Source organism: Macaca thibetana, chromosome 19, assembly GCF_024542745.1.
Source record: "Macaca thibetana thibetana isolate TM-01 chromosome 19, ASM2454274v1, whole genome shotgun sequence".
NCBI classification, from domain to species: domain Eukaryota; kingdom Metazoa; phylum Chordata; class Mammalia; order Primates; family Cercopithecidae; genus Macaca; species Macaca thibetana.
The window spans coordinates 32381493-32408909 of NC_065596.1; the positions used below are offsets into that span (position 1 = coordinate 32381493).

General features: G+C 42.4%; 2 protein-coding genes across 11 annotated transcripts in view; both read left to right on the plus strand.

The window, feature by feature from the left end:
• Positions 1-27006, plus strand: ZNF613 (zinc finger protein 613). 10 transcript variants are annotated; one of them, XM_050771338.1, is made up of 8 exons: positions 5-76; positions 430-529; positions 2312-2404; positions 7961-8168; positions 10764-10890; positions 11172-11264; positions 14969-16353; positions 25483-27006. In XM_050771338.1, exons 4-8 carry the CDS (start codon positions 8154-8156, stop codon positions 25648-25650), a joined length of 1788 nt encoding a protein of 595 aa, XP_050627295.1. In that variant the 5' UTR covers positions 5-76; positions 430-529; positions 2312-2404; positions 7961-8153; the 3' UTR covers positions 25651-27006. The 10 variants fall into 10 exon arrangements, with proteins under 10 accessions (XP_050627286.1, XP_050627290.1, XP_050627288.1 ...); XM_050771332.1 differs by lacking the exon at positions 25483-27006 and having other exon boundaries at positions 4-76; positions 410-529; positions 14969-16603; XM_050771335.1 differs by lacking the exon at positions 25483-27006 and having other exon boundaries at positions 2312-2477; positions 8043-8168; positions 14969-16603.
• Positions 1-27417, plus strand: part of PPP2R1A (protein phosphatase 2 scaffold subunit Aalpha) — a 526337-nt gene that overhangs the window by 224212 nt on the left and 274708 nt on the right. The window lies entirely within an intron of this gene.

The following is a 27417-nucleotide window of genomic DNA, read 5'->3' on the forward strand; positions in this document are numbered from 1 at the left end:
GGGAGGGCCCAGAAGTGGAAGAATTCAGGAAAAGTGCAGGCTCAGGGAAGTGTCGGTGGGTTCCCCGGAAAATCAGGTCTGTGTGTGGGTCCGTCTGTCAGGATGAGGGGAGGAGGGTGTCTGTGAGCGTCCGTTTAGTGCGGAGTCGTGGAGTTTGTGGGGGAAGCTGGAGCACTTGGGAGTCGGGATGTTGGAGTTGGGGCGTCTCAGGATTCAGCCCTGAGGGATCCCAGTGGTCAGTGGTCAGTCTGTCGAGCGCAACGCTTGGAAGTCCGTGATCAGGGTTTGGTGCCTTTACGGGTCACTCTGTAGGGCTCGGTGGTTGAGGACTGGAGTGAGGAGTGGTTTTTGTCAAGGAAAACGGTGTCTGCTGTGGATTCGGGATTTTATTTTTTTATTTTTGAGACAGGGTCTCGCTCTGTCACACAGGCTTGAGTGCAGTGGCGCGATCGTGGCTCACTGCAGCCTCCATCTCCCGGGGCTCAGGTGATCTTCCCACCTCAGCTTTCCCGAGTAGCTTGGACTACAGGTGAGCGCCACCACGCCTATCTATCTAATTATCTATCTATCTATTTTATCTATCTATCTATCTATCTATCTATCTATCTACTTATTGCAGAGATCTATCTATCTATCTACTTATTGCAGAGATCGATCTATCTGTCTATCTATCTATCTATCTATCTATCTATCTATCTATCTATCTACTTATTGCAGAGATGGGGGTCTCACTATGTTGCCCAGGCTGGTCTCCAACTCCTGGCCTCAAACGATCCTCTCACCTTGGCCTCCCAAAGTGCTGGGATTACGGGCGTGAGCCTTCGCTCCAGGCTGTAATCAGGATTTAATATGTGACTCAGTGAGGAGGAGCCCGGGTTCATGTGAACCTGGGTGTGTGGTCCAGGTTTTAGGATTAATCTTAGGGGGTGTGACCAGCGTTAGGGAGGTCTAGACGCTTGTGAAGGCTGAAGCCTTGGCAGCCGAGGCATGCTGATTGGTGTGTGTGCTGAAGTCCAATGGTAATTCCCTCTCAGTCCCTTTTAAGTTTCTCTGCAAGGACTGGTTTACAGACCTCATTTGACTTCTCACATCACTCCTCCCTCTCATCCTGGTAAATAGGAAACCTTGGGGAAGATCAAAGATTAATCAAATCTGGCGCGGTGGTTCACACCTGTATTCCCAGCATTTGGGAGGCCAACGTGGGCAGATTGCTTGAGCCTAGGAGTTGCAGACCAGCCTGAACAACACAGCCTGTCTCTCCAAAAAAAGACAAAAATTAACTGGGTGTGGTGACACATGCCTGTAGTCCCAGCTACTCCCGAGGCTGAGGTGGGAGGATCACCTGACCCTTAGGAGGTCTAGGCTGCAGTGAACTATGATTGAGCCACTGCACTCCAGCTTGGGCAACAGAGTGAGGCCCTGTCTCAACAGAAAAAAAGAAAGAAAGAGAGAGAGAGAGACAGAGAGAAAAGGAAAAAAACAAAAAAAGAAAATGATAAGGTTTCTATTAAAGATTTTCGTCTTTCTTCCTCAAGTTTACTGTGTGAATGTATGTATACACACACATAAATATTTTCTTTCAGGTTCTGACACAAGTAAAACAACATCTCTCTTATCCCAAAATGTGTTCCCCAGTAATGACTTTTGATAAGATTTTCGTATATTTTAATTTCAGTTTTCTATGCTTGATTTTCCACAATTCAGATAAACTACTGAAACATTGGTATAATTTGCCCTATTTAATTTTATATTATAACATTCTTATACTAAACATATCATACATGTTTTTGTTTAAAAACTTTTTTTAAGATTTCTGTAATAGTATACCATCAAGAGGCAAAACTGCACCATTGCGACTTGAATCACTAAGTATATGGATATATTTAGATAGAATTTTAAGACTTAAAATGTTCACTTATCACTTTTAAGAACTGGTTATGATTCTGTGTTTACCCAAACATGTTTCTCCCTGACCCTCATCAGCACCTTGGTTTTTAATTTTTTTGCAATTGTAAATGGTGTATTTTTATTTTTGACCTTTCTGTTCTCTTCCAATTTACTCTTACATAGAAGAGCAATTAGTTTATAAAATATTTACATTGTTTTTGATCACCTTACTGAACAAGCTTCCCTGTTCTCCAGGTTACAAAACTTTTCAAACATATAACACGATTTAAAGAACTTTACAATTGAATACCTGTATGCCTACCACCTGGATTTTATCATCATTTTATTGTGTTTCTTTTATTACAAATCTATCTGTATATCATCCTTCTACTCATCATTAATCCATCTTTTTTTCTTTTTGTAGAGATGGCATCTCACTATGTTGTCCAGACTGATCTTGAACTCCTGACCTCAAGTGATCCTCTCTCCTTCGCCTCCTAAAGTGCTGGGATTCCAGGTGTAAGCCACCTCACCCGGTCACATTTATCCATCTTGTAAAATATTGCTTTGTTTTTTGGGGGCATTTCAAAGTAAGTTGCAGACATTCATACATTTGCCCCTAAATATTTTAGTAGGTTTATCATAATTAAGTTCTACTGACAGCTTTTCCTAATTACAGGTCTATTAGTCACATACTGTATAATTCAGTGGCTTTTACTATGTGCAGTCATCACCAAAGTCAATTTTAGAACATTTTCATCACTTAAAAAGAAGCCCCGTACCCTTTTGTTGTACAACCACTACTTGCAGTCACTTCATATTCTCCCCTCCAGTAGACCCTGGCAACCACCCATGTGCTTTCTGTCTCTACTTTTTGTAGAGTGCCTGATTTTGTCGCTGTTCGCGGCGCCACTTGTAACCGACCACAATCCCTGGTGGACTGAACAAAGCGGGGCAAATGCTAGAATAAAAGACAAAGATAAGGCCGGGCGCGGTGGCTCAAGCCTGTAATCCCAGCACTTTGGGAGGCCGAGACGGGCGGATCACGAGGTCAGGAGATCAAGACCATCCTGGTGAACACGGTGAAACCCCGTCTCTACTAAAAAATAAAAAAAAAAAAACTAGCCGGGCGAGATGGCGGGCCCCTGTAGTCCCAGCTACTCCTCGGGAGGCTGAGGCAGGAGAATGGCGTGAACCCGGGAGGCGGAGCTTGCAGTGAGCTGAGATCCGGCCACTGCACTCCAGCCTGGGCGGCAGAGCGAGACTCCGTCTCAAAAAACAAACAAACAAACAAAAAGACAAAGATAAAATAGTATATTTGGAAGAAGGGGTGGGGGCACCTTGCCTCTAGTGGACAAGGGCCCTGAGCTTTACGCAGCCCTCTGTATTTATTAGCCAAAAGAGATAGAGAGAAGCGGGGTGGGGGAGGGGGGGTGGCGGTGGGAGTGGTTGCGGGGGAGGCAGGTGATTGTTGAGTAATTGTCAGTCGGGCCCTTTGGTTCACAGCAGGCTTGTGAGACTGCATTCCTTTAACAATAGACTCTAGATGCCCCCGTAGATGGCCTCAAGGAGCCTGGCGCCAGGGAGTGATGGCCCTCAGCAAACTTTCTGGGACAGGTACAGAAGCAAGTTTGCCCACATTCTATACTTATGATAAACAGTTTGCTGTTTGATCATGTAGCCTCCAGTGGAATGCTGAGTTGATCACCATCCCTTTGGCCTTTTCAGCTCCCAACATTTTTTTTTTTTTTGAGACAGAGTTTCACTCTCCTTTCCCTGGCTGAAGTGCAATGGCTTGATCTCACCTCACCGCAGCCTCTGCCTCCCGGGTTCAAGCAATTCTGCCTCAGCTAGGATTACAGGCATGCCCCACCACACCCGGCTAATTTTGTATTTTTAGTAGAGACTGGGTTTCTCTATGTTGGTCGGGCTGGTCTCGAACTCCTGATCTCAGATGATCTGCCCGCCTCGGCCTCCCAAAGTCCTGGGATTACAGGCATGAGCCACCGCACCCGGCCAGTGTGCTTTCTGTCTCTATGCATTTACCTAATCTGGGTATTTTATATAAATGAAATCATATAATGTGACATTTAGTGTCTGATATTTTCTTTTTTTTTTTGAGACAGGGTCTCACTCTGTTGCCCAGGCTGGAGTGCAGTGGTGTACTCTTGGCTCACTGCAACCTCTGCCTTCTAGGCTCAAGCAATTCTCATGCCTCAGCCACCCTAATAGCTGGGATTACAGGCGCACACCACCATGCTTGGCTAATTTTTTAACTTTTTATAGAGATGGAGTTTCTTCATGTTGCCCAGGCTGGTCTTGAACTCTTGAGCTCAAAGCAATCTCCCCGCCTTGGCCTCCCAAAGTGCTGGGATTACAGGTGTGAGCTCCTGCACCTGAGTGTCTGACATTTTCACTTAGTATAATGTTTTTGTGATTGTGGGTTGTGTGCTGGGCTACTCCTTTTTTTTTTTTTGAGACGGAGTCTCGCTCTGTCGCCCAGGCTGGAGTGCAGTGGCCGGATCTCGGCTCACTGCAAGCTCCGCCTCCCGGGTTCACGCCATTCTCCTGCCTCAGCCTCCCGAGTAGCTGGGACTACAGGCGCCCACCACCTCGCCCGGCTAATTTTTTGTATTTTTTAGTAGAGATGGGGTTTCACCGTGTTAGCCAGCATGGTCTCGATCTCCTGACCTCGTGATCCGCCCGTCTCAGCCTCCCAAAGTGCTGGGATTACAGGCTTGAGCCACCGCGCCCGGCCTGGGCTACTCCTTTAATGATTAGCCAGGGCATCTGTAAACCTGCCTTACCCTTCACTTCCTGCTTGCACTGAACCTGTAGACATCAACTAGAAGGAACGTTTAGAGTCTTCTCAGGTCTTTTCTCAGCCAACATCCTCCCCTGTGCATGCATGTGGCTTTATAAATTCCTCAGTCTATACGAGTGCTTTTGAATGGCATGATTTCCCCAAGACACTTTCCTCCTAGCTTTTTCTCTCAACCTTTCCTCTATGGCTCAAGTGTAATCTTTTGCCCCAGGCAGCTGAAGGTTGTTGTTCTGCTTCACAAAGTTTTTGAGAAATGCCCGTTACTTTTCCTCCCTGAGTGAGTTCCAAAACAGGAAGGGGCCTGTTGCATAGGTCCTTCAGGTAGTTAGAAAAGACAACAATCAATTTTTTATTTTTATTTTTGAGACAGGGTCTCACTCTGTCACCCAGGGTGGAGTACAGTGACGAGATCATGGCTCACCGCAGACTCAAACTCCTGGGCTCAAGTGATCCTCCCACCTCAACCTCCCAAAGTGCTGGGATTACAGGCGTGAGCCACTCCACCCAGCTAAACAAAATTATTTGTGAATAAAGCCTATTCTGTTCCCTCCAGGGCCTGAATCCAGGATCCCACATTGGGGATGTTGGCCGCAATGTTTAAGACCATCACTGAGCTGGGGAGGGGGTGGAGCAAAGACAAGTAAAAATGGTCCAGAACTTTCCTACTATTTTTAAGTTACCGTTTTGTTGTTGTTGTTTGTTTTGTTTCTCTGAGATGGAATCTAGCTCTGTTGCCCAAACTGGAGTGCAGTGGCGTGATCTCAGCTCACTGCAACCTCCACCTGCCAGGTTCAAATGATTCTCCTGCCTCAGCCTCTTGAGTAGCTGGGACTACAGACATGTGCCACCACACCCGGCCACTTTTTATATTTTTAGTAGAGATGGGGTTTCACCATATTGGCCAGGTTGGTCTTGAACTCCTGGCCTCAAGTGATCCTCCTGCCTCCGTCTCCCAAAGTGCTAGGATTATACGCAGGCATGAGCCACTGTGCCTGGCCAGTTGCCTTTTTTTTTTTTTTTTTTTTTTTTTTTTTTTTTTTTTTTTTTTGAGATGGAGTCTTGCTCTGTCACCCAGGCTGGAGTGCAGTGGCCGGATCTCAGCTCACTGCAAGCTCCGCCTCCCAGGTTTACGCCATTCTCCTGCCTCAGCCTCCCGAGTAGCTGGGACTACAGGCGCCCGCCACCTCGCCCGGCTATTTTTTTGTATTTTTTTAGTAGAGACGGGGTTTCACCGTGTTAGCCGGGATCGTCTCTCGATCTCCTGACCTCGTGATCCGCCCGTCTCGGCCTCCCAAAGTGCTGGGATTACAGGCTTGGGCCACCGCGCCCGGCCACCTTTTTTTTTTACTCAACATTTGCTCTGTTGTTGTGAACCTTTGACTATTTTTCAGAGTCCTGACCAAGTTTTTGTTTCATTTTTTATTGTTTTTACTTGATTTTTTGATAGTGTTTTTACTTGAGTTTTTGATTTTTATGTAGAGGGGCGGACTCTTGGACCTACCTACTCTGCTATTTTTACTCAATGAGATTTTCCTCCACAGTATACTTGATTTTGTTTTTTCTGTTGTTGGTACTTTTAAAAAAGAAATAAGCTGATGCAAGTGCACCTTCAGTGATATCCTCTAATCCACCCCCTTTCTTCTCCTCCATCCCTAGGGATAACTATTCTCTTGAACTAATTTCATATAATACATGTTTTATTAAATGTGTACATATCCAAAATTAATACATAGTCTTGTTTTATGTTTTTTAATTTTTTAAATATACTTTTCTTTGTTGTTTCTTTCATATGATGATGATTTGTGAACATGTCCTGTTTGGTAATGATGCTTTAGAATTTATGGAAATTTTCTTTATGGCTTCCTATACATACATGAGTTTTCAGGAAATGTACTCCTCCAGGGAAAGGACCTAGCCACTGGAGCAAACAGGTGTGATTACATTCTCCAGAAAGCTCGTAAGGGTCAAAAATGAAGTAGAAGCTCTTCAGCTGTTCCTGGGAAAGGGGCTGTGGAAGCTCATGGGAAAGGAAGCCTTGCCATTTGAAATGCATACCCTGGATGTCACTGAAATGTTGCATCCACCGCCTCCTGCCCAGGAATATTAGATCATTTGGGTTCCGCACCTTTCCACTGGTGGCATTCTAAGAAGAAAAGTGTGAAACATCTCTTGCCACAATTATGTGCTTCTGAGACTGCAGACGGAAGGGGAGCATTTGTAGCTGTGGGTTAGAGGATGAGTCAGTGCAGGCCCTGTGGGTTTGGAGCATGCAGGAGGGCCACCGGGAGCTTGCTACAATGATTCCATCCAGGTAGAAAGAAAGCTCAGGGTGACTCCATCCAGTTGATGCTCTCACCATGTGAGTCTCTTACTTGAGTTTTAGAATTGGGCCTAAAGAAAGCCTCTGGGGCTGCCACTCTCTGACCTGCTGCTTTCAGGCCAGGGGTGTAGCGTGCAGCTTTTCCATTTGTCTTTGTGCCTGTGTCACTGTTGGCAGTGCTGATTTCAGAAGGTCACATTATATGTCCGTGACGCTGGCCATCTTCCATGATGAATGAAACTCCCTCAAGGTAGTAGCAAAGAGAGCTAAGATGTATGATGACGGTATGCGGTCCAAAGGAATTCAGAGTGGCTAAGGTCATGTCCTTGGAGACAGGCCGTGTCGGTTCAGATTTTACTTCTGTGTTTGGACAATATAGTTCAATCTGTAAGCCTTAGGTCAATATTGGAATGAAAAATAATGATTGATACCTTATAAGGATATAACGCAGTAGGTAGTAATGAGAAATAAGATAGTGCCTCTGCTTGGCTTAGTACATTTGTCTTCAAACTGAGGCATGCCTACATGTGAGGTGTATGATGACTGTTGACCAGGCATGTGGACATGTGGTTTTAAAGAAATAAATATCCAAATCCTCACCTTCTCTGTCCTTTTTCTAAAACCTGATCTAAGAAGTGTCTTCGTGTTGCAGCATCATGTTGGTGCTGGTTCTCCTTTCCCAACTCTCCTCACAGTCACCCCACTTCCATGTCACAGAAGAAAGACAGTTTGTAAATGTATTGGTCATACATATAGAGTGTTATATTTTCTTGTCCCAGGATTTGTTGTTGCCCCAGGGTGGGTAAAAACTTCTGGGGCCCCAAATAAAGGGACAGTTAGAGATGGCCTTGCATTAAGGTGAGTACACAGCAGCAGTGACAGCACCTGGGCCTGCAGGGAATGTACACTCAAATAAATTTACTCTTCAGCCCGCAGTTCCTGACTCCAGGGGCGAGACACTTCAAGTGAGGTGAGGAGGAGGTTCCAGGACCTGGATCCCATCTTTTGCAGGGATATAATTCACCAGAGACCAAGATTTCTAGCCAGAAATTGAGGGCAGCTCAAGGAGAGACTCCAGACACAGCATCCTACTTACTGGCTATTTCCCAGTAACAGAAGAAAATGATCAAGTCCCAGGTGACTTTTGGTTTGTTTTATTCTTTCCTTCATCACATGATTGATTTCTGGAAGACTTTAAAAGTCAATTGAATTAAGTGAAAAAGTATAAATTGGTAAACTAGGATTTGTGCATCAGTAAATTTAGATTTTAATTTCAACATCTAGGCAAAGTAGGATCGGGACTATATTGTTCACATGTGGTATCATAGAAAGATATTTGGTCTTTGTCTGCAGTTCCTGGCATAGAGCTCCTAAAACCCTTGGAATTTCCTGAATGATAAGGGTCTTTTTTTTTTTTTTTTTTTTTTTTTGAGACAGGGTCTCACTTTGTCACCCAGCTGGAGTGCAGTGGTGCAATCTCGGCTCACTGCAGCCTCTGCCTCCTGGGCTCAAGCAATCATCCCATCTCAGCCTCCCAACTAGCTGGGACTGTGTGCCACCAGGCCCAGCTAATTTTTTGTATTTTTCTTGTAGAGATGGGGTTTCACCATGTTGCACAGACTGGTCTCTAACTCCCGAGCTGAAGCAATCTGTCTCCCTTGGCCTCCCAAAGTTCTGGGACTACAGCTGTGAGCCACTATGCCTGGTGCTCTTTTTTTCTAGTGAGACTACTCTCAGTGGACCCCTAGGTAGCTTCAGTACGGAGACTGGTTGCCAGAAAGACCAAGCCTTGATTAGAAGCTTAGAACTTTCAGTCCTACCCCTAATCTCCAGGGAGTAGAGGGAGGCTGGAGATTGAGTTCAGTCACCAGTGGCCAATGATTTATTCAACCATGCCTGTGTAACATAAAAACCCCTCAACAGCGGGGTTTGGAGAGCTGGGTTGGTGAACACATTGAGGTGCTGGGAGGTTTGTGCATGCAGAGAGAGCATGGAAATTTATGCCCATACACCACCATACCGTGCCCTGTGCAGCTTTTCCATTGGGTTGTTCCTGGGATGTAAATAAACCAGTAACAGTAAAGTGCTTTCCTGAGTTCTGTGAGTTGTTCTAGTAGATTATTGAACCTCAAGGTGGGTTGCAGAAATCCCCACATTTGTAGCCAAGGGACAAAAGTCTTTGTAACCTGGGGCCCTCACATTTGTGACTGGTGTCTGAAGTAAGGTTGGTCTTGTGGGACTGAAACCTTAACCTATGGGTCTTCCAGGAGTTGGTGTCAGAATTGAATCTTGTATTTGCTCTTTCACTAAATTGGTACATGCTAGACCTTACCTATCCTCTGTATTTATTAATCTGTCTTTTATGTATTGCATCATTCTGCCCTTTTGTTGCATTTTTGGTAGTTTTTTCAGATCTACTTACCAGTTCATTGACTATCTCTTCAGTTAGGCTGCTTACATGCCTGATAATGTAAATATAAATACTTCAAAACCATATGTGTGTGTATGGTTTTTGAATAATATTTTTTATTTTTTTATTATTTATTTATTTATTTTGAGATGGAGTCTCGCTCTGCCACCCGGGCTGGAGTACAGTGGCATGATCTCGGCTCACTGCAACCTTTGCCTCCTGGGTTCAAGTGATTCTCCTGCCTCAGTCTCCCAAGTAGCTGGGATTACAGGCATGTGCCACCATGCCTGGCTAATTTTTGTATTTTTAGTAAAGATGGGGTTTTGCCATTTTGGGCGAGCTGGTCTCGAACTGCTGACCTCAGGTGATCCATCCACCTAGGCCTCCCAAGGTGCTAGGATTACAGGCGTGAGCCACCATGCCTGGCCTATTTATTTATTTTTTAAGCCAGTCACATTTAGCAGTAGGGGGTAATAATACTTAATTGTCTCTTGTTCTTTGGACATGTTTTGGAAAGGTTCTTTTATTCCTCCTAACATATAAAATACACTTCTTTATTATGTAATATCTTGTAGTGTTTGGGATTTCTTCCTGGTTGATTCTGATAGTGCACATGAAGATTCATTGAAGATTCATGGTGAATAAAGGAGTATCCTTTATTCATCCTGATATTGCTAAAATATATTTAGTGTCTGGCAAATATGTGTTCAAAAAAAAAAAGAGGATTAGCAAGAAGATTAAATGATTGGTTCTTATAGAAACTTCTGATTTGTTAAATGATAGATAATTACACAATTACAGAATATTTTGCTAGAGATAGATTTTGAATATAGATAGACTTTGGAGATGGATTTTTGCCTCTATGACAATGTTGTTTTTTTTTGTTTTTTTTTTTTTGAGACAGAGTCTCGCTCTGTCGCCCAGGCTGGAGTGCAGTGGCGCAATCTCCACTCACTGCAAGCTCCACCTCCCAGGTTCAAGCCATTCTCCTGCCTCAGCCTCCCGTGTAGCTGGGACTACAGGCGCCCGCCACCGCGCCTGGCTAATTTTTGTATTTTTTTAGTAGAGACGGGGTTTCACGGTGTTAGCCAGGATGGTCTCGATCTCCTGACCTCGTGATCCGCCCGTCTCGGCCTCCCAAAGTGCTGGGATTACAGGCGTAAGCCACCGCGCCCGGCTGACAATGTATTTTTTAAAAAATCACAGCACCTAGATATATAGATGCAGACTATTTGGTGAAAATGAGCAGAACAATGTCCTTCACATTGCTTCCATATAAATAAGAGAAATACTTCATATTAAGCAGGACTCTCTTATTATAGGAATCACTGACCCTGGAGGATGTGGCTGTGGAGTTCACCTGGGAGGAGTGGCAGCTCCTCGGCCCTGCTCAGAAGGACCTGTACCGGGACGTGATGTTGGAGAACTATAGCAACCTGGTGTCAGTGGGTGAGGACAGCTGCCCTGTGTCACTCAGAGAGTACCCAGTCAAAGGCCTTTGCTCTCTCAGCTTTCAAAAGCTGTGGAGGGCCTGTGTTGCTCTCAAGTGGTAGATCTGTCCTCTCCGTAGCCCCAGATAAAAGAGTATAATGTGCCCCCTTGAGAGAGGAAATCCCTTTGCTTTGCAGACACATAAATTACATAGTTCCTAAAACAGAACATGGTCCCATGTTGATAGACCACAGCTTAATTCAGTGAGCCTAAGTTGTCTTATCATTTCCTATGAACAGGGTATCAAGCCAGCAAGCCAGATGCACTCTCCAAGTTGGAACAAGGAGAACCATGGACAGTAGAAAATGAAATCCACAGCCAAATCTGTCCAGGTGAGTTCAGGGTGAGAGCCAGCAAGGAGGGTAGCTAGCAAGTCACATGATAGTTGTTCAGCAGTGTCTGAGCTGTCAGGGCATCTGAGGCTGTGTGGACAGGGCCTCCATGTATCCCTCTCCCCACACAAAAGCTCTTTCTCCTTCAGGTGTTTAGAGGAACATCTACCTCTTTATCTCCTCTTGGATTTCATCACTGTTTATTTTTTATTTATTTTATTTTATTTTTTTGCGATGGAGTCTCACTCTGTCACCCAGGCTGGAGCCCAGTGGTGCAATCTTGGCTCACTGCATCCTCTGCCTCCCAGTTGCAGCAATTCTCCTGTCTCAGTCTCCCCAGTAGCTGGGATCACAGGTACCCACCACTATACCCAGCTAAGTTTTTTTGTATTTTCAGTGGAGATGGGGTTTCACCAAGTTGACCAGGATGATCTCGAACTCCTGACCTCTGGTGATCCACCTGCTTTGGCCTCCCGAAGTGCTGGGATTATAGGTGTGAGCCACCACGCCCAGCCTCATCAGTCTTCATTTAATCTAGGTTTCATTTGTTTTTCTCAAGGTTTCTTCCTTTTTAGGATTCTCAAATCTCATCATTTCTTGTTCCCCCATCAGAGCATCTCTACCTGTTCATTCTACTTCTCTTGCTGTGAAATTCCTCCTTCCATGTCTGTCTCCAAAGAGTGATCTTGAATATCAGCACTCTCTCCTGGCCACTATACCTTTCTGCCCCTTTAGATAATGTTGATTTTTCTTCCTAAGGTCTTCCCACACTATCTTGGACTCTGTGCCCCCTTAGTAACCTGGTCTGTTGCTTTGCATGTATTTGCTTCCTTAGCTTCTCTTTTTTCTCCCACTCTGAGGTCCTCCAGAGGTTCTGTTTTCCATTTATTTTGCTCTGTTCTCATATCCTTTAAAAGTTTCCTTCATTCTGATTACTTAAGTTCTTGTTCTCTATGGAGACTCTCAGATTGACATCTCCCTTAATATTTCCTAACTTACATGTTTGTACCATATTTTTTACCCACTTGCATGTCAACTCCTTGAGTCGACCTGGCCACCATAGGGCTACCTTGAAACTTCCCTGCCTCCTCAGCTCCCGTATTTAAAGTCCTTGTTCTTTCAATTGATTTTTGAAGAATTCTCATTCTCTTTCCAACCCAAACCAGATTACTAAACCTCACGCCTGCTTTGCTTCAATTTCCTTTTGGAATCATTAATTCTGCCCATTATTTAGTTTCTCTTAAATTATATTGCTGGGGCCGGGCGCGGTGGCTCAAGCCTGTAATCCCAGCACTTTGGGAGGCCGAGACGGGCGGATCACGAGGTCAGGAGATCGAGACCATCCTGGCTAACACGGTGAAACCCCGTCTCTACTAAAAATACAAGAAAATTAGCTGGGCGAGGTGGCGGGCGCCTGTAGTCCCAGCTACTCGGGAGGCTGAGGCAGGAGAATGGCGTGAACCCGGGGAGGCGGAGCTTGCAGTGAGCCGAGATCGCGCCACTGCACTCCAGCCTGGGGCACAGAGCAAGACTCCGTCTCAAAAAAAAAAAAAAATTATATTGCTGGGCTTATTCCCTTAAAGCTTTTCTGTTCTTACCATAGTCTGATGGCATTGAGTCCCAGTGAATCATAGCAGTCATATAAGATGGAAATTTCTCATCTGTCAAGTGATATTCTAGTTGAATCTCCATGATATGTTATCATCTTGCTCACACAGAGTTTGCTTTCCTTTTCCTTTTCATAAATTCAAAGCCAACTATATTTAAAGCGCTACATTTGAAGTAGTCTCCCCAGTGTGTCCCATACTTTCCTTGTTTCATTGCCTTAAATATTTTTTGATAGCCTATTACATACAGGCCCTGACAGCTGTGAACATCTAAAACAACAACATAATTCTTCTTGGAGATTACATGCTAAAAGGAAGAGGCACAAAATTAATCAAAATGGATAAATGTCTTGTGGTGAAAAATGCTGGGAAGATCAATAACAAAGCATAATGAGGGATGCTGGGAGTGGGAATGGGTCTTTGGTGAGATGCCTTTAAGCAGCTGTATGAGAGATGTGAGTACATCCCTCAGGTGAATTACCTTCCAAGTAGACAAAATAGCAGGTCCAAAGGCCCAAGGCAGGTGTGCGTTTGAGGAACTTTTAAGGAAGCCTGTGTGAATACAGAGGAGTGAACAAGAGGGGCAGTGGTTGGAGATAATATGGAGGTAAGGACAGTGTGATGGGATCTGGAGTTTGAGGTAGTCATTTTAATGACTTGATTTTTTTTTTTCTTTTTTTTTTTTTGAGACAGAGTCTCTCTCTGTCGCCAGGCTGGAGTGCAGTGGCACGATCTCGGCTCATTGTAACCTCTGCCTCCGTGATTCAACCTGATTCAAGCAATTCTCCTGCCTCAGCCTCCCGAGTAGCTGGGACTACAGTTGCATGCCACCATGCCCAGCTAATTTTTGTATTTTTAGTAGAGACAGGGTTTCACCATGTTGGCCAGGATGGTCTTGATCTCCTGACCTTCTGATCTGCATGCCTTGGCCTCCCAAAGTGCTGGGATTACAGGTGTGAGCCACCACATCCGGCCATGACTTTTTAAAAAAACATTATGAGATGAGGAAACATGAGGGAGTTTTGAGTAGAAGAGTGACATGATGTCATTTATATTTAAAAGGATCACTTTGACTACTTTGTAGAAAGTATACAGGAGAAGGCAGAGGTTGAAACCTGAAGTCCACTAGGGAGGCTATTGCTATAGTACCAGACAGAGTGATTCTCTTCCACCTAGGTAGAGGGGGTGAGTGTTAGTTAGTTGCAGAATACAGGAGTCCCCTGTTATCCGCAGTTTCTCTTTCTACAGTTTCAGTTACCCGCAGTCAACTATGGCCTGGAAATGTTAAATGGGAAATTCCAGAAATAAACAATTCTTAATTACATTGCTCACCATTCCAAAGAGCATGAAATCTTGCACCATCTTGCTCCATCCTAGAACAGGAATCATTTTTTTGTCCAGCATATCCATGCTGTGTACCCTACCCACCTGTGTCGCTTAGTAGCCATCTTGGTTATCAGATCAACTGTCAAGGTATCACAGTGCTTGTGTTTAAGTAACCCTTGTTTTACTTAATAGTGTCTCCAATGCTCAAGAGTGTGATGCTGGCCTATTGTTATAATTCTTCTATTTCATGATTTGTTATTGTTAATCTCTTGCTGTGCCTAGTTTATAAACTTTATTATAGGTGTATATGCACTGTATAGGAAAAAACATAACGGATATAGGGTTTAGTGTGATTCAAAGTTTCAGACATCCGTGGTCGGCGGGGTCTTGGAACATATCGCCCATAGATGAGGGATTACTATATATTTATAAAAGAGGACATATGGAATTTCCTGTTGAAGTAGACAAAGGGTGTGAGACAAACATACAAATGAAAGATAATAGTAAGGTTTCTGGCATGAGTGTGAGCAGGAATTAACTTGCCATTTCCTGAGAAATTTACCTTGTTTATACACTGACTGCTTTTATTTTTTGTTTTCTTTGTTTAAATTATAATGGTTTATTCTTATCCAAGTGACAATAGGCATATCTACTTGGAGTTTTTTAAACCATGGAAATAGTGTGGTCAGTAGAGCCAGCCTGTACAAAGCTATTTGTGAAACAGTTCTATTCCATGCTCATGCAAAGATTTATTGTTCTCTTCTTTCCTAGAAATCAAGAAAGTTGACAATCATCTACAGATGCACTCACAAAACCAAAGATGTCTGAAGAGAGTGGAACAATGCCATAAACATAATGCATTTGGAAACATCATTCATCAGAGGAAAAGTGATTTTCCTTTAAGGCAAAATCATGATACATTTGACTTACATGGGAAAATACTGAAATCAAATTTACGTTTAATCAACCAGAACAAAAGGTATGAAATCAAGAAGTCTGTGGGGGTTAATGGAGATGGGAAATCCTTCCTTCATGCCAAGCATGAACAATTTAATAATGAAATGAACTTCCCCAAAGGTGGAAATTCTATGAATACAAATTCACAATTCATTAAGCATCAGCAAACTCAAAAAATAGATAAACCCCATGTATGCACTGAGTGCGGGAAGGCTTTCCTCAAGAAGTCTCGCCTCATCTATCATCAGAGAGTTCACACTGGAGAGAAACCTCATGGATGCAGTATATGTGGGAAAGCCTTCTCCAGAAAGTCCGGGCTTACTGAACACCAGAGAAATCACACAGGAGAGAAACCCTATGAGTGCACTGAATGTGACAAAGCATTCCGCTGGAAATCACAGCTCAATGCGCACCAGAAAATTCATACAGGAGAGAAATCATATATATGCAGTGATTGTGGAAAAGGCTTCATCAAGAAGTCTCGGCTCATTAATCATCAGAGAGTTCATACAGGAGAGAAACCACATGGATGCAGCCTGTGTGGGAAAGCCTTCTCCAAAAAGTCCAGGCTCACTGAACACCAGAGAACTCATACAGGAGAGAAACCCTATGAATGCACTGAATGTGACAAAGCATTCCGCTGGAAATCACAGCTCAATGCGCATCAGAAAGCTCACACAGGAGAGAAGTCATATATATGCAGTGATTGTGGAAAAGGCTTCATTCAGAAGGGAAATCTCATTGTACATCAGCGAATTCATACTGGGGAAAAACCCTATATATGCAATGAATGTGGGAAAGGCTTCATCCAAAAGGGTAATCTCCTTATTCATCGACGTACTCACACTGGAGAGAAACCCTATGTATGCAATGAATGTGGGAAAGGCTTCAGCCAGAAGACATGCTTAATATCGCATCAGAGATTTCACACAGGAAAGACACCCTTTGTATGTACTGAGTGTGGAAAATCCTGTTCACACAAGTCAGGTCTCATTAACCACCAGAGAATTCACACAGGAGAAAAACCCTATACATGCAGTGACTGTGGGAAAGCTTTCAGAGATAAATCATGTCTCAACAGACATCGGAGAACTCATACAGGGGAGAGACCCTATGGATGCTCTGATTGTGGGAAAGCTTTCTCCCACTTGTCATGCCTTGTTTATCATAAGGGAATGCTGCATGCAAGAGAGAAACGTGTAAGTTCAGTCAAATTGGAAAATCCTTTCTCAGAGAGTCATAGCTTATCACATACAAATGATCTCATACAGGATAAAGACTCTGTTAACATGGTGACTGTGCACATGCCTTCTGTGGCAGCTCAGACTTCATTAACTAACAGTGAGTTCCAAGCAGATAGCAAAGTAGCCATTGTGAGCCAGCCTGTTGCCAGAAGTTTAGTCTCAGCAGATAGTAGAATTTGCACAGAATAAAAACCTTATGAATGCAGTGAATGTGGTAGTGCTTTCAGTGATCAATTACATCTATGTCACAAAAAACAGGAGCAAACTGTGATACATTCAAGGTGGAAAACCCTTGAGTAAAACCTTATGGCTGATAAGCATATACTACAGAGAAAAATAGTATGATGTAGAGACTGGGAAAGTCTTTTATGGGAAGATAGATCCTCTCATCAGTGACCATAGATCACATCATCAGTGAGTTTATAGTTGGCAGAAATATAATGATCATGGAAAAGTCCTTGTTCAGAAATAATACCCTAGTAGGTATCAGGGGGTTTTCACAGGAGGGAAACTGTTGGAAGACCTTTGAAGGCTATGAATCTGGCAGGGTTGCTAGTGGTACATTCTGCCTTATCCTCAGAGGAAATCATAGAAATAAAACTATGAAAATAGTAACTAGAACATCTTAAGCAAAATATGGAAGAACACATGAGCAAGTAAGTCCTGTGAAAAGGAATATTTTAGAGATTTCGATCACAAATCTAACATCATTATACAGCAGATAATATACAGGATGTGTATTTTAGGACAATATACCTTGAATCACTAGTATATGTCAATGACTAATTAAAAGGGGTTGTCAGTGTTACACATCATTGGTTAAATTTATAACACAATGTACCTCTTCCTTCTTTTTTGATATGCGTCTTCTATTCCCAACCAAGATCATTATATGATTAGCTCTTATGTTTCTTTGATTCCAAATTTCTTCACTTGTTATTTCAGACTACTGAAGCTCTTCAAAAGGAAAAAATATATTTAATTTAATAATGTAACACAAGTTTGGATCTGTTTATAAGTATCACCCCAGAGGAATGAAGTTCAAAACTTGTGAATAACCAATTGGCCATGCTCTTAATTTAGAAGGTAGTCCTCATCCTAACCTTGTGGTTTGTCTTATTGTTGGCATAAACACCATTCAGAATAGTTTGAATGATCTATTTTCTTTACCCGAAACTGTTTCCTTTATGTAGGAACCGTGGATGATGGCAGTGGGAAACAAAGCAAAATTTCAAGCCAGCATTTTTAAAAAGCTGGATTATATGCACGTAGCTATTCTACCCTCCAGCAGCTGTAGTTAAAAAATGCATATGCCTGTATCCGTTGAAAGAGACGTACAATGTAAAGATCAAATTGTCCTGATAATTTCTTGTTCAGGGGACATATTTGGAGTGGGAAGGGGAAAGGACTCAATTTTCCTTACATAAAACAGAATACAAATAGTTTTCTAAAAAGTGTTCATGTCTTATCTCTGCCTAAATTATAAATTCCTTGATAGGAACTTTGTATACCACAGCAGATACCAAAATATAAATTAATTATATGTAGATTTGGAAGATGAATGAAGGTGCATGAATAACCCAGTGGACAATTGATAAAATTACTTTTGCCATTGAAGGAAAGGAGCGACCCAAAAAAAATTCTAAGGATTAGTATTATTCTAAAAAAAAACTTAAAAAAAAATCCTGAATAGAGACTCATTTCTGTCATAAGAGGGGCAGAACAGAGAAGGAACAGGATTCACAGAATAACCCCAATTAAAAGAACAAAATAACTTCATTCTCTAAAAATGAAGGACAGCATGTAAGATCAGTAAAGGTGAGATCCTTTTGGATATCTTGGAGAAGAACCCTGAAATTTGTCTACAGATCTTTCACCTTGGAGAGTTGCTACTGTTTGAAAGATTCTGACTCCTCTGTGGTATGCTGAATTGAAACATACAGTTTATCTTCATCATTCCTTCTCACCTGGGGTTAAGACCCTTGTCCTCTCCTGTACTCAGAGTTCCTTCCTTTGATCTAATAAAGATATGTCCATGTTAGAAACAGTCCTGCTCACAAGGAAAAATAAACTGGAAATTTGCCATAAAGTGGCTGCCTCACAATTGAAACCCAAACTCTGGGTTATTGGGTGATCACAGCAAATAGTTTTTGAGCATCTGCACTGTGGCAAACACTTGTACACACAGGATATACTGATGAACAAAATATAAAGTAGTGGCCTGTAACAGGAGGGATTCAGTACAGATGCTCTGCAGTTAAGAGTATAAGAAATGAACTCTTCTTCAACCTGGACTTCAGATTCTCTCTATTTCTTGCCTTGTGAATCTGCACATCCTATCATAGCAGTCGTAGCATCTTCTTACTCCCTGAACACATAAATTAGGGTGCGCTACTGGGCTGCCCAGGCCTGTCCTTGGGACCAGGTGTTGAACCCACTTCAGAAGTTGGCATCCCAGCTAAATAAATTTAACTGGGTCCTCAATTCCAGGTTGCCTCTTTCAAAAGGCATATCGCCCCTCGCCTTCATAAAAATTGTAGCCGACATTTATTAAGCATGCTGTTTGCCAAATGGTGACTGCATTATTTTAATAATTTAAAAAATTTAAACAGTTGTTTGTTTTTGTTTTGCTTTGTTTGAGACAGGGTCGTGGTCTGTCGCCCAGGCTGGAGTGCAGTGGCCTGATCATGGCTTACTGAAGCCTTGACCTCCTGGCCTAAAGCCATTCTTCCACCTCAGCCTCCAAAGTGGCTGGGACTACAGGTGCATGCCACCACACTCTGCTAATTTTTGTATTATTATTATTTTTTTTTTGTAAAGGCAGGGTCTTGCTATATTTCCCAGGCTGGTCTCAACTCCTGGGCATAAGTGATCCTCCCAACTTAACCTCCCAAATTGCTGGGATTACAGGTTTGAGCCATGGCACCCGGCCTCTTGAGTAATTTAACGCTCTTATATGCTCCATTTCCATCTTAATGTGTTTTAGGGAAATATTTGATTAAATTTGAGGCCTCATTCCTTTTTCCTTATTACAGGTAACCACACACTGTATGCAGTTGCACGTGGGCATTGATCCTCATAGAGGTCGCCCCCATATTTGGCCTCAAGACAATTTTCGGCTAGACTAGCCTTGCCCATTCTTTTCTACATCCCTTGAAGGAGATTCACAATGTCCACAAATTTGGTCCACTCTGTGACCGCTGTCCCCCATTCCCCTTCAGCCAATTCGCCTTTGGCACACCTTGTTGGTCCTGAAGAGGCCCTCAGAAATACGATTTCGGCCTAAACTCCCAACAGATTGTATTTTCTATTTAATGGAAACTGACACCTCCTAAAATGAACTGCAGCCATGATGCTTCTTCCTAACGGCTCAGTATGGAGTAGAGCGCGCGGCCATCTTATTTTTTTGCTCCGTCTGTTAAAAGTTTTTATAATTTTCTGATAATTTATCCAGTTTGCGCAGTGACTGAGGTGCCCTGAAATTAATTCACTGTCTTCCAACGCCGTGGTAACAGCCTTTCCTTCCGGGTTCTCTGGTGGGAGTCGCCGAGATGGGCGTGGCCATGATACGTCACAATGCGAGGCCGAGGGAGGAACTCTGACGTCTGGGAAGGCCCGGTTTCCCGACCAGATGCCGAGGGCCCTCAAAGTCCCTAGCAACGGCTGCGGAGGGAGATGGAAGTCGTTTTGGACGCAGGCTCAGTGTTTGGTCCCAGCGTTAGGTGGAGTCCGGAGAGACTCAGGATCAGATGGGTTGGGGTCTGGATGTGGCTCCAAGTGAAAGGCCTGTGGGGGTCAATGAAGGGGAGCCCTCTGTTCTGAGACCATGTGGGACCCTGCGTCCTGGGGTTCTCCCTGGGTTTACTCATTGGAGAAGACTGGCTTTGGTGATAGGGCTCCTGGTGGTCAGTAATTAAGAGACTGGAAGATATTAACGATCGATAGCCCAACTGTTAAGGTTTATGGTCGTTGAGGGAATGCCGTGGGAATCAGTGGTTGAGAAATGGAGTAGGAAAGTGTGTGTCAATGAATTAACTTGGTGTCCAGTCCGGGTTTGCAATTTAATGTTATAGAGAAGCTTGGGGCTGGAGAAGATTTTGGTGAAAGAGGTTTCAGATTTAATTTGGAGTCAATGTTTGAGGAGGCCTGTACATGTCTGTGGTTTAGGGGCCTGAGGAGGCTGGAGCTTTGGAGGCCCAAGGGCCCTGGAGAGTGGGTGGGTTGAGGCTTAATAATTGACGGCTGGTTACAGTTGTGATTAAAGCTACATTTACCTAGTGGATCTACATGCAGTTTAGTTCTTCAAGTCCAAGTCTGTCTTAAAAATAACAATGAAAAACATTTCCCTTCCTATATTCATATCACTGTCTACAAATTTCTGGACGAGGTAATTATGAGTTTGCTACTAAAGTCAAGTTTTTTTTCTCTTTAGTTCCCAACTTTACCGTGTCGTTTCATATTTTCTTTCAGATTTATTCCAACACAAGAAAAAAATCTCTATTACCCACACTTCTGATTCTTATTGAAGAACATTTTTTTTTTCGTTTCTTCCTACAGTTTTCACAATTGCAATATTTTGGGTAAATATTTGATTTCATCACTTAAATTCTCATCACATACATACATGTATGTATGTATATATAGTATATATCTCTCTATATATCTATCTATGTATGTGTCTCTATCTATCTATAAATCTATCTATCTATTTATCTATCTATCTGTCTGTCTATCTATCTATCCAGAGGGAGTCAGTCTTGCCCTGTCTCCCAGCCTGGAGTACAGTGGTGCCATCAGCTCACTGTAACCTTCAACTCCTAGGCTTAAGGGATCCTCCTGGCTCAGCCTCCCAAGTAGCTGGGACTACATATAAAATTTTTCAATGGCTGTATCATATCAGAAGGTTGTACCAGTGGCTTAGTAAATGGAGTCACATTAAATGTTTGCCTTAATTAGGATGGAATTGACAAGTATAAAATACTCAATTCTATTTCTATATTTTCTCTCTATATATAACATTCTCATTCTTTAATTACACAAGTTCTTCCGTTCCCACCCCAAGATTTGTGGTTCACTATTTTATGTCCTAGACCTTATGGTTATATTTATTCTTAAGTAGCTTATACTGTTTTTTCATAATTCCTCTAGAAGAGGAAGTCATTTTTTAAAAAATTGAGACAGAGTCTCACACTGTTGCCCAGGCTAGAGTGCAGTGGTATGATCTTGGCTCACTGCAACCTCCATGTCCCAGGCTCAAGGGATTCTCCCACTTCAGTAGCTGGGACTACAGGCACTCGCCACCATGCCCAGCTAATTTTTTTATTTTTTGTAGAAATGAAGTTTCACCATGTTGCCGAGGCTGGTCTTGAACTCCTGAGCCCAAGTGATGCACCTGAGGCATTACCTGCCTCAGACTCCAAAGTGCTAGGATTACAGGCATGAGCCACTGCTCCTAGTCAAGCATTTCTTAAATCCAAATATTTGCTGGAGTATGCCTACCTAATGCATGTATTAAGGCCTATTCCTCTGAGAGTCTGGGTTGATTCGATTTGGAGTACAATCCCTGATAGTGTTGATAAAATTCTCTAGGGGATGCTGTTGTGACATACTTGGTAACTCACAGCCCTAATATATGCTAAAATGGATGGAATTTTGTGAGAAACAAGAAAATATCTTCTAATAGTGATGATTTTTTTGTAGAAAAAATATGAAACATCTATATTTAATACAGGATTTGAACACAAGGTATTGTTAGAATTCTAGGTTGTGTGAAGTTACATGTCAAGATATTACTGAAATGCCAAGGGTTTGGTCTAGGTCCTGTTCCTTGCCACACAGAAAGACAATCACTGAGATAATGAGTATTGTGAGAGAAGAAAGCCTTTTTTGGGTAACATCAAGTGGGAGAGGAAGATAAATATCAAATCTGTCTCCCCACAACCAACCGAAATTGGTGGCTTATATAACAGGTAAGGAATATAAAACAGGAATTAGGGAAGGGTAAGGAAGGGGAGTTGGCTAACAGGAATCAAGTGGTCGGTTAGGCAATCATGATGGATGACAGGTCCGCCATCTCATTGTCTAGATGCAGTGATCTGGTAAGTTTCAGTTCCTTGATACTATCTGGGAGCCCTGATGGTTGGTTTCAGGAGAAACGAACTCAGATAAGGCAAATATAAGTTTCAAGCTTTAAGGCTACGAGGGTCAATGTCTATATTTATTCAAAAAGACTGTTAACATCAGTTCTGTGGGGAAATCAGGCCAGTTTAAAAAATGATTAGCAAAGATAGGGAATATGGTAGAAATGTAAAGGAAATAAAGGTTAAAGTGATATATAGAGCATAGGGAATGATGGCATGATATGTGAAAGGCATATCTAAATTTTGGATAAAGAGAATTAAGGGCAGAGAATGAAGAGATTAAATGGAAAATTTGTCAGGCCATGGCGGAGACTGCCAAAAGATTTGGTCTGAAGCCAGCCATATGAGAGCCAATGTTAGAAGGTGTCTGTAGGGAAAGTAGTAGAATGGAAATGTGGATAAGTGGGGTAATCATAGCAACATTAACTTTTATTGCCAGGCTGACTGGATTTTGTATTAGTAATTGAGGTAGCATGGTAGGGGGTAAGTTTCTTTTGTATTTTTCTAGCCTATGGGTAGTCTTATCTTTCAGGCAGTGACAGTAATGATGCAATAATAAGGAACAGCCAGAGTTTCATATATAGGTATAAATAAATATATATATACACAAATATATATATACAAATTACATATATTTTTTGAGATGGAGTCTCGCTATTGTCCCCAGGCTGGTGCAATGGTGTGATCTTGGCTCAATGCAACCTCCGCCTCCTGGGTTCAAGCGATTCTCCCACCTCAGCCTCCCTAGTAGCTGGGATTACAGGTGCCCATAACCACACCCAGCTAATTTTTTGTATTTTTAGTAGAGCTGGGGTTTCACCATGTTGGCCAGGTTGGTCTCAAACTCCAGACCTCAGGTGATCCACCCGCCTTGGCCTCCCAAAGTGCTGGGATTACAGGTATGAACCACCATGCCCGGCCTCTAAGAAATATTTAAAGGTGGCATAAGTCTTGGTTTAAAAGGAAGAAGGTGGTCCCTTAGGCCCCTTGTGTGATGCCATCCAAGACATAATTGTAGAATTATAGAAGATGCTATTAGTTACATGACAAGGGATCAGTGTATTAGGGATAATGAAATGGGAAAAATTCCAATGTGACATCTGTGTAGGTACCACGTGCCAAATGTGACTGAAGAAGGTGACAGACAACACATCTGGGCACCAGCAGCAGCACCCATTCAGTAACACATCTTATCCTATTCAGAAGCACATCTGCTTCTGGAGAGATCAACATGGTTCATTGGCCTGTTACAAAATTTCCAAATGATCATTGTTTCTTATATTTCCCTCTTTCTTTAGAAGCACAGGAGAATGTGCCCACAGTGAAGCTAGAGGTTGAACACTGAGAATAAGTTTCACTCTAAATGTGAGATTGGTGCTTTGGGAAAATTAGTTTGATGATACAGAATGAAGAAAAGGGATACATGTTAAAAACAGGATGACCATCTAAGAGTGTCGCAGATACGTTGAAGTCAAAATCTGACATTCTGACTTGACTCTCTCAAGATATTTGTTTAAAATAAGCGTGTCTGCTTATTTCCCTGATGAGTGTTTGGTTCCCTTTAGTGGTCTTTTCCAAGCCAAATGTTTAAATGGCTAACATCTTGGTTTTTTGCCTTAATTTTTATTCAGTTTTGGCATTCTCTGAACATGATCTCATCTAGTCTTTTATCCTTAAATATTTATGTCCTGATATTTTCCACATTGCCCTTCTCAAGCCCTTTCTCAACATTTAGGTATCCAGTTGGGTACTTTGTACTTTAATATCTAATAAAAATCTAAATATGTATATATTTTTAAAAGTATACTTATTTCTCCTACATTCCAAACCTCAGTAATATTCACTCTCGCAAACGCAGTTTCCACTTATCTCTTGACTCAAGCAGAATACTTAGGAGCAAACCTTAACTCCTCACTTTCTTCATCCCCTCATTTTGAACTCATCAGTGAGCCTTGTCTTCCTCCATTATATATCCTCCTTTCTTCCCCCTCTGTCTGTCTCCTTTGCTCCTTCAGACCACTTCTCATAATTTGCAGATACCTCATTTTTTAGTTTGCTTGTGTTTTTATTTTATTTTCCCCAACCAGAACGTAAGCTCACTGAGAATAAAGAATTTGTTTGTGTGTCACCAGCATCAGCACCATGGCCAGTACTTGATGGGCATTTAATAAGGATTTGTAGAATAACTGAATGCAGCCCTCGTAATTTTGGATCAGGTTTTCCTTCAACCTCTATTTCTCTCATCTAAAAGTGATTTTCTTGTTTGTTTTAATACTCTGCATGTTTTTCAAGATGATATTTAGAAAGTAGCCAAATCTATATTTATTCATTGTGAGTTATTTAAGCTTGCTTGTATACTTACTGCTTTTGCCACATGGTATGTGTAATTTTTTTTTTATTTACCAGTTGCCTATAGATAAGGAATATTATTAAATAGTATTTATAGGCAGGGTACAGTGGCTCACGGCCTTTGGGAGGCCAAGGCAGGCAGATCATGAGGTCAGGAGTTCAAGACCAGCCTGGCCAACATAGTGAAACCCTGTCTCTACTAAAAATACAAAAATTAGCTGGGCGTGTAGCATGCATCTGTAATCCCAGCTACTCAGGAGGCTGAGGCAGGAGAATTGCTTGAACTTGGGAGGCGGAGGTTGCAGTGAGCCAAGATCGCACCACTGTACTCCAGCCGGGGCAATGGAGCAAGACCCCATCTAAAAAAAATAGTAATTACAATATTAATATTATAAAATTTAATTATATTAGATTCCTTAATATATTGTTATATAAGTATTTTATTATGTTAAGGAATCTAATATCATTAAATATTATACAATATTATTATTATTATACTGAGATCATGTAGTAGACAGTAAAGAGCCAATCCACACCTTTGCATTTATTGTTTTTTCCTTTTCTAGAAATAAAAAATGTTGGTCATCTTTTTCAGGGACATTTGGATAATCAACAATGTCTGAAGAGAATGGAACAATGCTATGAACATAATGCCTTTGAAAATATGGTTCATCTGGGCCAGACTCATTTTCCTTTAAGGCAAAATCATGGAAAAACTCAAATTTTAAACAGAACAGGAAGCCATGAAATAGAGTTCTTATGAGTGAAATGGAGATGGGAAATCCTTTCTCCATGCACAGCATGAGAAATTTTATACAAAATCACTTTCCCTGGACGTAGAAAATCCATTAGCATGAAGTCTCAATTTATTAAGCATTGGAGAGCTCCCCAAATTGAGAAACCTCATGTATGCTGTGAATGTGGGAAACTGTATACCACCAAAGTCCACGTTCACTGAACATGACAGAATGCATACAGGAGAGAAATCCCATGAATGTGCTGAATATGGCAACAAATGTTATAGAAAGAATGTATTATGCACAAAAGAAACAAAAGAGAAGAAAAACCCACCAATGCATTGAATGTGGAAAGCTGTCCTCATTAAATCACATCTTCTTTTACATCAGAAAATCCATACTGGAGAGAAACCCTGCATATGCAATGATTGCAGAAAAGGCTTCACCCAAAAGGACAGTTTCATTGTACAGCAGGAAACTTTTACTCTAGAGAATCCCTGTATATGCAGTAAATGTGGACAAAGTTTTATCCAGAAGTTGGGTCTCATTTCACATCAGAGATTTCATATTGACAAGACTCCCTTTGTATGTAGTGAATGTGGAAGATCCTGTTCTCAGAAGTCATGTGTCATTACATGCCAGAAAATTCATAAAGGAGAGATGACTCCTGAATGTAGTGAATGTGGGAAAGCTTTCATAGGAAGCCACAGCTCATTGTACATCAAAGAATTCATACAGGAGAGAGAATTTTTGAATGTATCACAAATGGGACAGCTTTTGTCTACAAGCCTTGCGTTATTAAACATGAGAAAATACAAGGGAGAAATGTCAATTCGGTGAAGGTGGAAAATCCCTGCACAAAGAATTGCAGCTTCTTACAAGTGAAACTGTGAACACATAAGGAAAACCCTGTTAATGCAGTGATTGTTTTAAAATGCCTCTGTAACTCCTCAGATATCATTAAATATCAGTGGACTCCTAGAAAATAGGAACATAGTTCTTTTGGAACAGTCTGTTGCTCTATATGTGCCTTCAGGAGAGAGCAGAAAATTTGCCCAAAGGAAAAAACTTATAAATGCAGTGAGTGTGGTAGTGGCTTCAGTGATCAATGACGTCACATTTTATGTCTCAAAAATTCAGGCTGGGCACGGTGGCTCACACGTGTAAGACTGAGGTGGGTGGATCACGAGGTCAGGAGTCTGAGGCTAGCCTGGCCAACATGGTGAAACCCCGTCTCTACTAAAAATACAAAAATTAGCCGGGCATGGTGTCAGGCACCTTAATCCCAGCTACTTGGGAGGCTGAGGCAGGAGAATCACTTGAACCCAGGAGGCAGAAGTTGCAGTGAGTCGAGATCATGCCATTGCACTCCAGCCTGGGCGACAAGAGCAAGACTCTGTCTCAAAAAAAAAAAAAAAAATTTATATGCAATCATGAGGCATTTCATTCAAATTTAGGGGCAGTGTCATATGAGGTGCAGAAAGAAGCAGGGCTTCTGGGCTGGGCGCGGTGGCTCAAGCCTGTAATCCCAGCACTTTGGGAGGCCGAGACGGGCGGATCACGAGGTCAGGAGATCGAGACCATCCTGGCGAACACGGTGAAACCCCGTCTCTACTAAAAAATACAAAAAAACTAGCCGGGCGAGGTGGCGGGCGCCTGTAGTCCCAGCTACTCGGGAGGCTGAGGCAGGAGAATGGCGTAAACCTGGGAGGCGGAGCTTGCAGTGAGCTGAGATCCGGCCACTGCACTCCAGCCTGGGCGACAGAGCCAGACTCCATCTCAAAAAAAAAAAA